Source organism: Denticeps clupeoides, chromosome 15 (genome assembly GCF_900700375.1).
Source record: "Denticeps clupeoides chromosome 15, fDenClu1.1, whole genome shotgun sequence".
NCBI lineage: Eukaryota > Metazoa > Chordata > Actinopteri > Clupeiformes > Denticipitidae > Denticeps > Denticeps clupeoides.
Window position 1 is genome coordinate 19,059,908 of NC_041721.1, and position 11,383 is coordinate 19,071,290.

The 11,383-nt window shown below is 39.8% G+C and overlaps 1 protein-coding gene across 1 annotated transcript; it reads right to left on the bottom strand.

Moving 5' to 3' along the window:
- Window positions 1-4,241: 4,241 nt before the first annotated feature.
- Window positions 4,242-10,492, bottom strand: ing3 (inhibitor of growth family, member 3). Its single transcript, XM_028954880.1, has 12 exons — window positions 10,372-10,492; window positions 10,159-10,230; window positions 9,736-9,836; window positions 9,505-9,570; window positions 8,474-8,570; window positions 8,304-8,375; window positions 8,007-8,123; window positions 7,200-7,360; window positions 5,988-6,178; window positions 5,460-5,652; window positions 5,310-5,348; window positions 4,242-5,217 (listed from the first exon to the last, which is right to left on the bottom strand). Exons 1-12 carry the CDS (start codon window positions 10,397-10,399, stop codon window positions 5,101-5,103), a joined length of 1,254 nt encoding a protein of 417 aa, XP_028810713.1. The 5' UTR covers window positions 10,400-10,492; the 3' UTR covers window positions 4,242-5,100.
- Between the last annotated feature and the right edge of the window lie 891 nt (window positions 10,493-11,383).

The window sequence follows — 11,383 nt, forward strand, 5'->3', positions numbered from 1 at the left end:
TTTTGAGCAGGGGAGCAATGACAGCCTGTTTGAAAGCAGTGGGGAATGTTCCTGTTGTGAGTGAGGAGTTTAAGACGTGTGTCAGACCAGATAATATGGTGGGCTGTATGGACTGTGAGGGGACTGGATCCAGGGAGCAGGTAATACTAATAGTTCAAATTTAAATTTATTTATAAAGCACTTTCAAAACAAAGCAGTTGACCAAAGTGCACAGACAAAAGAAAAGAGAGAGACAGTGAATAAAACAATAAAATAATAACAACCAATAAAATAATAATAACCATAATAAATTAGTAAAACCAACATCTCAGACACATTTAAAAGCCAAGGAGAAACATGTTTTGAGGGAGCTCTTAAAAGCAGGAAGGGATTTGGCCTGCCTAATGTTCAAAGGCATTGTGTTCCAAAGTCTTGGAGCAGCGACTGAAAAGCTTGGTCACCCTTAAGTTTCCTCCTTGTCTTAGGGACAACTAACAATGAATGCTCTGCTGACCTGAGAGCGCACGGAGGAGTGTAAAACTGAAGCAGATCGGACAGATACTGTGGGGCAAGGCCAAAATCATTTTAAAATCGATCCGATAATGAACCGGGAGCCAATTTAATGATGCTAGCAGCATTTTGGACCAACTGAAGTCGATCAAGTGATAAGCCCAACATAAAGTGGGTTGCAGTAGTCCAGATGATTTGTAATAAAAGCATGGATTAAAAAGTGATGCCAAGTGAAAAGTGGTTTGACTCTTGACAGTTGTTGCAATTGAAAAAAGCTGGCTTTGTCCACTGAGCTGATCTGTGCATCGAATGTCAATTTTCTGTTCAGTCTAACACCCAAATTTTCTGCTGCATCTATCAAGTGTTGACTTAAAGAACCTAAGTTAATTTTAAGTCTCTCACTCTCACATTTTAACTTGCTCCAAACAACATGACCTCTGTCTTTCTTACATTACATGACATCCATGCTTTAAATTCTGCGATACACTCCTGTAACGAATTTGCAGAATATGTGTTTTCTTGTTTTAGTTGTACATAGATTTGACTGTCGACTGCATAGAAATGGAACACAATGCTGTGTTTCTGAAGAACTGATCCTAGAGGGAGTAAGTACAAAGAGAAGAGAAGAGGTCCAAGAATCGAACCTTGAGACACTCCACACGACAGAGGCACTGGAGCTGATATGGACACAATAACTTCTCTCAGGTAGGTAGTACCTAAACCACTCTAGAACACACCCTAAATGCCCATCCAGTTGTGCAAACAAGACAGGAGGATCTTATGGTTCACTGTGTCGAAGGCAGCTATTAGGTCCAAGAGTACCAAAACAACACAGTGTTGTTCAATACTTTTAAAAGTGCTGATTCAGTGCTGTGACAGCTTTTAAACCCAGACTGAAACACTTCAAGAATATTGAGCTCATCAAAACATTATTTCAAATGGTTGTAAAATATTTTCTCCAAGAACCTTTCGAGAGGAAAGGGAGCTTAGAGATTGGCCTAAAATAGGAAATTACAGAGGGGTCAAGACTGGCTTCTTAATGAGTGTTGTAACCAAAGCATGCTTACAACTCACAGATATAATCTGTGCCATTAATAAACTGCCACTAATAATGCTGAGCACATAAGGTGCATAAGTGGAGAAGACCTCCTTAAAAAGATTGGGAGGGATAGGGTCTCTAGGAGAACCAGAAGGCTTCATATGACCAATAATTCCTTCCAGATATGATAAGGTGACAGGGTCAAACTGGTCAAAGACAGCTGAGCAAGTGACATAGATGGAGGGGTCATAGGTTAGTGGAAACGAGGGCCCTGGTGCTTGATACCTTATTAATGAAGAAGTCTAAGACGTTCTCACACAATTCAATTGAATTACCCATGTTGGCTGATTGTGGAGCATTAACAACTGAATTTTCAGTTTTAAACAGTACACAAGGATTGTGGGAATTAGAGTCAATAATGTCAGAAATATTTTGGGTTTTAGCAGCTTTCACAGTTAGCAGCTTTCACAGCGCCAACTGTCTCTCAATATCTGGAGAGACGCCTGCAGCCTGTCCTTCTTCTTGGTAGGACAGGCTCCTCCTACAGCCTGCTCCTCCTACATTTGTGCCTGGCAATGTTCACAGCTTCATTTAACTAGGGCTCACGTCTAGATCTGGAGAGCCTTGACTTCAGCATTAGAAAACAGTTCGAAAAAGTTAGAAAACAGAAATTCAGTGTGGTCTTTAGCTGAGTCAAAAGCAGCAGAGAACTGAGCTGCAGTTGAAGTATTAACAACACACCTTCGATGGACAGGAGCAGGAAGTTTAACTGTATGACAAGGGAGAGGCAAGTCAAACACAACATGTATATGATCTGAGAACACAGCATCACAAACATCAAGGTTACAAACTGTGAAACCATTAGTCCATCCCATTGGACGTGAATAAATCCTTCTGAATTAAAGTTTTATTGACTAGCAATCTGGAGTTTAAAGAGCCATCCTGGCATGGGCTGGGGCCGGGATCTTAGCTGTCGACGAAGCTCTAGCAAGCGGGCGCAGGTTGTGTAGGTTCACCCTGTCAAATTAGGGAAAGTGGTGGGGCAGTGGTGGCCCCGTAATCAGAAGGAAGCGGCCCCGTAATCAGAAGGTTGCCGCTTTGATTCCCGAAGCGTGTGTTCATTCATAGTTTTGATGCCTTCAGTGAGAATTTACCATGAAAATAAAGAAAAGGTGTGTCCAAACTTTTGGCCTGTACTGTATGTGCCACGCGTCATATATTGCGTGTCTGTGCGCTTTGAAGCGAACTTTGTCCAATTTAACAGTAGAGGCACTATCCGCGTTCCTAATGTGAGGGTGGGAGAAGAACAGGCGGCATCTTTAGTACTGTTATCCTGCTGACCTTCTCTGTGCTCCAATCCAGATTTTACAGTAGGATATATAGGAGGTGTCAACAGTTTTTGTAGCACATATACATTTTTTAAAAAGCAAATTCAGTTACTTTTAATTTACATTTGTAATTCTTGTTATTACATGTTTCTGTAGTTGCTTTCTGTGTTACTGTTTGGAATCCTTTTTTTATGTTTTCTCAACTGCCTAAAACTTGCAGATTGAGTAGTATTGAGTGTTGCTTTTCTCTCTCACTCTCTCAGGTGATTGGTTGTGTCACAAGACAAATTAAACAGCTGAGACTATGCTAACCAACACATTTTCTTTTCTTTTTCCAAAAGAATGAGAAGGGTAATTTTAACTACTCTGATCTTTATTGAATACTGTGAACAATATTGAGCTGCTGTCCAACTTTTTAACAAGACAGAATCAATTTACATGATTCCATGCTATTTTTAATACATATAGTACTTCAATGTATGGAGAAGAAGATGATTGTTCAGGTGACAGTTCAGTTCATTACTAATAGTAGGCATTTTTTGTTGCTTAAATTACTAGTTTTATACTACTCTACATCAGTGGAACTCAAATTCTATGGCTCTACCACAGGTCTCTCTATAGCAGGAATTTAATGTCTGTTTGAAATTCAGAAAATAACCTATGCCAATCTTTTCCATAATTTGGGAATAACACTGAAAATTGTAATAATTTGCAACAATTTACAAAAACAAAGACTGAAATGTTGACCCTCCTGTTGAACTTCCTAAATATGATTCTGATGAATCAAATCAGTGTAAAATGACGTTTTATTGAATCTGATCTTTCACAAATAGCAAATGTTTACAAAACCTGCTAACAGCTGCTAGTAAGGATTGGATGTAGCTCTTAAAGCTGTCATTTGTTCATCAGTCAGGGCATCCTGTGTCTGGAACTATGATGCCTGAGTGGTTGCCATGAGTGAGCCCGCTGTTTTAGGTGTGGAATAAAAGTTTTGACCATGAAAAATGACGCATGTTGGTACAGTCATTTTGCTCGGCATCCGTTTTTTTTTTTGTGGCACCATTTAGAAATTTGGCCGCATGTACGATCATATTGGTCACACTCTAGAGCCCTGCGATTATATTGGGGGGATATATTGGCTGTATCTGATTATTGGGGGTTGGGGGTCATGACACCCCTAACCTCTTTGTAAATTACTCAGCTTCCTGGACTTGTTCTCTCTCACACACTGGTCCAACTCATTATCGGCAAGGGTACATGGTAAAGTGCGTTAAGTTGAACTGCATAATATTACTTGAAATTTTGGTTATTAAATCTTTTACTTATAATTTATTGCCATTGAAAAAAACATAAACTAAAATTATTTACAAAAAGATTGTAGAGGCAACATGGAATTTTTTTAATATTGAAACAATGCTTGAAATTCAAACTCTAATAAAACTTTAAAGTCAGACAGAACAGGATTTCTTACAGTACTACCCTCAATTGGCTGGTTTCATACAAGTTTCCCAATGAATCTGTTTCTAGTTACCACGCACGCACAATGGTCACTGGAAACGGACCACAATCAACACACAATAAGGTTGGTGGATATGAAATTCGCTGTCTGAATCAAAACAGAACAATTTATGAAAAAAAAAACAAAAAAAAAAAAACAGGTTTATTAATTCGTTCACCTTCAATCACCAATTCAATGCTGACAAAATACAGACATGCTTACATTTGCACATTTACACCAACACACACACAATCACACATTTAAACAAACATCACTTTTTTTATACACGTCTTAAAGAGCTCACAGAGCACCAGTCTAACAAACCAACAAAGGCATTAAAATCTTTCTAAAAACAAATCTTTATAAATTTGCCCACAGATAAGTAGAACTGCAGTCCAAACTTGTTTGGAACCTGGACAAGCTCCCTATGATGCTCTCCGAACTTTAGTAACAAGATGGAAAAGGAACCAAATTATGCTGCTGTGCGCTTGGGGTCATGACCTTCATCACGTGTCAGACGATGGAATGTATGAGTGTGATCATGCATGGTCATCCTCACTTCACACACGTTGACACATACCAGGGGTAAGTGGGACGGTTCGTCCATGCTGGAGAGGTTTTTGGCTTGTCTTGCGCGCTTTCTCTCCCCCCCTTCACACTCAAACACACATACACCGAATGACAGCAGGGACACAGTTTAATGGATGAACAGGCAGTTGCGGGAATGAGGAATGGTCAGAGGATCTTTATTTGTGCCTGCTGCCCCTCCTTTTCATGGCGGCCGTGCACTGGGGACAGTACCACTTGCCCTTGGGGGCCTCAGTCAGACCCACACAGCCATAGTGGAACCATTCGATGGGGCACTGAAAGAGATGAAAGAACATGTCAGACATGTATTGTTCTGGTCAGTGTAATGAATGTTTCTGTAAGGTGTAGTGTGTGTGACTGAACATACATCTTGATTATCACATCCAACCATTTCACCATAAGAAACCTGCAAAAAGTAAAAGCACAAGCATTAAACACCTGTATTAAAATATGTAGAATAAAACCATTTCCCAAATTCTCATCTATATACATACAGTCTTTGCAAGTGCTCACACACCTGGTTGCAGATGCAATATCGAGGCTCATTGGGATCATAGGTCCAGTCCACCTGGCTGTTGCTCTCAGCCTCAGGCAGCACAGATGACTGCTGGGCTAGCTCATGGGCCAACGCAGAGGAAGACGAACATGACGACAGGGAGGAAGAGGAGGACGACGAAGAGGACTGGTGATTGGAAGACTTTGTGTTGCCCCTATAAGGCATGAGAGGAGTCAAGGGTTGCTGACAGGTCTCCTGCAGGTAATGCAGGTTTCCATTCTTTACAACTTTACTCTCACTGGTAAACTGTGCACGCATTTACATAGTCATAGTATTCTGAGGCAGGAAGGGTATTTACTTGACATTATGTCACCCCTTTCTGCCCATAGACTTTAGTGTTACTGATATAACAGATACAACAGATATATTCACTGAATAGTAACATTTTTAAAAAAAATTTGTCAAAGGGCACCTGGGCCTTATTGGTTTGAGAAATGGGATTGTGGATGAATCAGAAACCACTAGTTGCATTATGTGCATGTCTCTTACTTGGTCTTGCGTCCACCACTGCGGGAGTCAGACGTGGAGCTGGGGGTGAGGTTCTGTGTGAGCGTAGAGGCGAGGGCCGAGGAGTACGAGGAATCCCGGCTCAGTGCAAAGTCCCGGCCTGGGTGGAAGTCGTTGTTCTTAATGGCCTCGTAGCTGGCCTTCAGACTTGATGTCCGCCTTCCCTCTTTCATCTGAACCACAAGCACAAATGTATAACGTCTTCACCGATAATGAGCCTTTGGAAGCCAGAATGAATTAGCCATTAAAACAAACTTTACACCTTGAACCAGTATCTTGCATTAGTCACGGAGAGGCAAGACCTTCCAATAAACCAAGAAAGTACCTCACCAATGGTCAAAACTGATGTGGTAATGATGACTCACTATATCCATTGTTAACGGCATAATTAAATCGGACCAATTAACTGATCACAATTATTTCAGTCAATTGGGATCATTCTCACACTAATTGCAAAAAAACCCCCCAAAAAAACAAAAAACAGAATGACTCCTCAAACATTATATTGCTTTACTCTGTTTAACTGAAGTGTAGAATCACCACAGGTTTTCAGCCAAATGAGAAAGGAGAACTTAACTTTATGGAGTAAGCACACAAATTCACCAGAACACCTACAGATCCATGATCCCTGAAGGTTTCAGCTGACTGACTAAATATAAGGAGCATTACTGGCTGCAATTATGCAATTTCCTTGAGGTTCTGAGAGTCTCCTGCATAATGGTAGCGGTTCCCTAATGCTAACAAAATTACATAATATACAGGAAATTCACTTATTACAGTGAGAGTGCAAAAGAGAATAAGAGAGCAACATAATTAGGCTAATGTAACAAGTTAAATGATAATTGTTAAATTTGAATAATTGTCACTAATCATCATGATCATGACAGCCATGAAAAGTTTAAAAATATATTGCACAACTCTATTTTACCCCAAACATATCTTCTTGACCACTTACAGTGCAGTGAATAATGTGCTTTCTCAGTTTTTATTGTAAACCTTTGTCATTATAGGGTGTTGTGTGTAAAATTATGAGTGAAAAATAAATGTATTTAATCAATTTTGGAAAAAGGCTGTAACATAATAAAATGTAGAAAAACTGTGAATACTTTCCGGATGCACTGTATATATCTATAAAGATCTTGTGAAATGTAGAGATGCATTCATAATGTGATATACAGAAATGGGAGCAGTCACCTGAGCAGTGGCCTGTACAGCCTGAGCTGCTGCCATGGTGATGGCACCTGCCCCAGCCCCAGGGCCTGCTGGGAGTGCACTGAGGTTGTAAGAGGTGAGAGGCTGAGTGGAATTAACACTGTACACACTGTTGGAAGTGGACATGCTGTTCGTCCTGCAGCCTGTAGTGAGGAAGAGGGATCCAATGAAATAAAGGTGACAGAGCTGGGAATTAAAAAGTAACTAATTATATATGAAACCACCAAAAACTACCATCTGGGGACCTGTTGTAATAGGAGTTCAAATAAAATTTAGTAAACAAAACATACATTTTAGGAGCCAAATGGGACTAATCAGAAGGAACCTTGTCTTATTTTTTATTAAGTTTATGTATTGTAGCTTAAAAAAAAAAAATTGTAGCAGTCATTCTACCAGTTGTTGAAAAGTCAACAGACTTGCAACCTACTTATTGACACCAGGAAGAAGAGTTCTGTCGCAAATACTGGGGTAAGTAAAGTAACAGGTAGTAATTGGTGTCAGGTTTCTAATAAACAAACGTATTTAATAAATGTAAATATCAAACTGCATTAACATTTAATAAACATCTTAAAAAAAAAAAAAAACTTAAAATTATATTGAATGAACGATTTCTATATTATGATTAAACTTGCACACAGCAGAGCAGCTAAAACCACATCAACTAATGGCCAAACAATGCCTGTTTAAAATTTATATATTTTTTTTCAGCAATTATTTCAAGGTGCACAATTTTACTTTCTGAAGACAGAAAAAAGATCCAGTGTGTGTATGTGTGCCTTGTTTCCCTACCAGGAGTGTTTTCCTTGGAGGCGTCTGATGTGAGAGTAGAGAGCAGCGCCTCGGATTTGAACTTCTTCTCTGGAACATGCTCTGTGGTGTGGTGGGCTGGTGTACTGTACTTCCTCTCTGGCAGGAAACAAAAAAATGAACACAGTCAGCCTCCTACCCCCTGAACAATAACATAAGAAAGAACAAAAAAAAGAAAAGCAGGAAAAGCATGAAGAAGAGCACGGTGAGGAACAGCTGAAAACTGCATACTACTGCAAATCTGCAAATGAAAAACAGTGGTGATAAGGTGGTGCTTACTCTCAACAGCGGTGTGTGAGTGGACATGGTGATTATTTACAGGTTGGGAGGGGCTATCCATTTCCAGCGATCCTGTCAACATAAACAAAGCTCATTTTATAATTATCACAATCTGGCATGACTTTGGACAGTTACATGAAACATTCAGTACAAAATGAATGATGTCTCACGTCTTTCCAGGATCTCTGTGATTCCGGCGTTGTCTGCCTCCAGCTCCATTTTAAACTTGGCCAGTTCCTGATCCAGCTTCCGAAGGTGGCGGTCCACCTGAATATGGACAAAAAATGCTATACAATGGTGTATTGCCACTAATGTACACTAAAAGCACGGCAAATACAGAAAGTAAAAAATTCCCATAACAATTTGGTACATCACCAGTACACTCTGTGAAGAAAAAAGGCAATCTCGTCTCGTTTTGGAAATATGTGGGGTTTTGCAACATCAGCATGTATGATGTAAGTGACTGAGTGTGATCACAGGGGTATTATGGGAAGAAGAGAAAGTGGGGCATGGGAGATGTGCCAACCCTGTACACAATAAATGAGCCTGAACCATTTAAAGATCCCAGACAAAGCAGGTGCTTGTATGCCAAGGCAGAGGTGAGGACAGTGGAAGAGCCCAGACCAACCGTAAAGATCACAACAAGAAGTGTAATGTTGTAATGTGGTGAGGAATCAGATGCTTTACGTCCATTTCTCAGCTCTTCTCTGTCCTCCTTGTGGCTTCATGCAGCACCAAGTGTTTTGGTGCTTATTAGCTATTACTCTTGTGAATTTATCAAAAACCTGAGATTTTTGGATGCAGGACTTTAAATGACACCACAGTGTGTAAAGGGCACGATGGAGAAGACAGCAACAGAGCTGCAATAGCATGCCTAATTATTTGATATCAGTGATAACTAAAATAAAAGGCAGATACAGCTGCTCTTGGCAGCAAATTATTAACCAGGATGATGATGATCTGATGAGCACAAATATGAATACGGGGGACTGAATACGGTATTAAGAGCAGTTTTATTTAAGGTCTATGTGTCACTGAAGAATACGGAATTAAGAGCGGTTTTATTTCAGGTCTATGTGTCACTCAACATTTCATTTGAGGTGTGTTACAGAAACGTTAATATATCCAGATTAATGCAAATTCTTTCATGCAGCGGCATAAAAAAAAATGAAAATACCATTTAAAAAACGCTTTTACTTACCAAGTCATATATCTGATTGGCTAACTGAACCTTCTCATCAGCGTCCTCCAAAGCTTTATAATAGTCCTGAGAATAGAGAAAAATATTTCAAATAACATTTAACATTTTACTGAATCAAATAAGGAGGACACAGGAAAACAGAGACTGTTGATCACTTGTGGCAAAAGCAGAAAAATCTTAATAATCTACCTATATAAAGACAAATATACAGTACAATGTGTTTAATGGTACCTTTTTGATTACTTCCATCTGTTCTTCCCTCCACTCTGGCTTATTCTTTTTTGCATTGATGAAGAAGTCATTCACACGCTGCTCCAGCTGGTCCATGGCATCTAATGAGTGCAAAGCACAAGCTTAAAGCTGATAAAAGCAAAAAAAAAAAAAAGAGTATGTATGTATATATATATATATATATATATATATATATATATATATTAGTTTAATCTAGACGCAGCATTCTGGGAAAATACCCTGCTTCATCTTCATCACCGCCTTTAAAATTAAGAATTACACTAACATTTTTGGGTTTACAAAAGAAAATTTATAAAGGTCTATGTCTTAAAACAGCACTTTATTTTGCAGATGAATAAAAAAAAAACTGGTGTGAATGCTCTGTGTTTTTGTACATAGCGCGCAAGCTGCTGCGATGCCTACTCTGCACTTGCAGGTCCATCTCCCTCATTTCCGTAAACCTGTCGCGGAGATCCATGGGTAGCTGCTCGATCACTGCCAAGGAGAAGAAAAACGCGTATTAGCGGCTAGCACGCTTAGCCTGTAGCCGCGGCGGATGCGCACAAAACACAGGCGCCGCAGCGCATGGAAAGCGATAGCGACCTCATCCGCGCACTGCGCGAGTAACATACTCACTCTCGAGATAGTCCTCTAAATAAAGCATTTTGGCAAATTTTCGTTTTCGAGCGTTTTATGAAGCGAGTAGAGTCCTTCAATATGGCGCCGTCAGTCACTGAATGCCGAAGGAAAAAATGTGTTGCCTTGAGAGCAGTGACGTGGCGGACGTCAACTGTGATTGGATGAACAGAGTCTGGCTGCAGATCCGATTGGAGAACAACAGAGACGCGCCGAAACCGGTTAAACGGCGCGGGGAACCCTGGGATATGTAGTCCCATTATCGACACGGTCATAAAGTGTACACTTGTTGTAGCGTATTCGGTACCCCATAAAAATAAGTTATGTCTCTTCCGTTAGTAAGAATTTTTCATTTTTATTAATTAGGGATTCTGCTACCGCATCTGGTTTAATTCGCTCACGCATATATCCATCGTAAGCATTCAGTATAAACTTTTAAATTATTTTAAACACGTAAAACATTGCTGTGGTTGTTCATGGTGAATATACCCAGTCAAGAAATTAGTTATTATTTAAGAGGGAATTGAAAATCACTACCAGATATGACAACTCAATATCCACACGTAACAACAAAACTAAGTTCTTTGTCATACTTGTCTTTCAAAACAACAGTTTAGATGTGTATCAGTTATCCTGGTAATTTTACACAAAAAATCCCCTTAGCTTGTTTAAATGTTTAAATAGCTATAGTTTCTGGACGGATATGACATTTTAACCGGAGTATAATGCGCCAGTCTGAAGTGCCACTGAGCCACTGAGCAAAGCACCGTCCCCACACACTGCTCCCGGGCGCCTGTCATGGCTGCCCACTGCTCACAAAGGATGATGGGTTAAATGCAGAGAAGCAATTTCCTTCGGGTATAAGACAAAGTATAAGACAAAAACAAAAAACAAAAAAAAAGATATAGACGAGCTGTGAGCGCCGCTCGGACGGGGTTGCCACGTTTGCACTGAAATGCGCCATAGTTCAAATACCATCTTGCTGGATAAAAAGAATAAAAACAACTACATT

Bases quoted from the DNA above. Each gene is read 5' to 3' on its own strand.
- ing3 (XM_028954880.1), bottom strand. From the start codon at position 10,399: ATGCTTTATTTAGAGGACTATCTCGAGA. The intron at 10,231-10,371 runs GTGAGTATGTTA...TCTCCTTGGCAG, and splicing joins TTTAGAGGACTATCTCGAGA to TGATCGAGCAGCTACCCATG. The intron at 8,571-9,504 runs GTAAGTAAAAGC...GTCCATATTCAG, and splicing joins CCAATCAGATATATGACTTG to GTGGACCGCCACCTTCGGAA.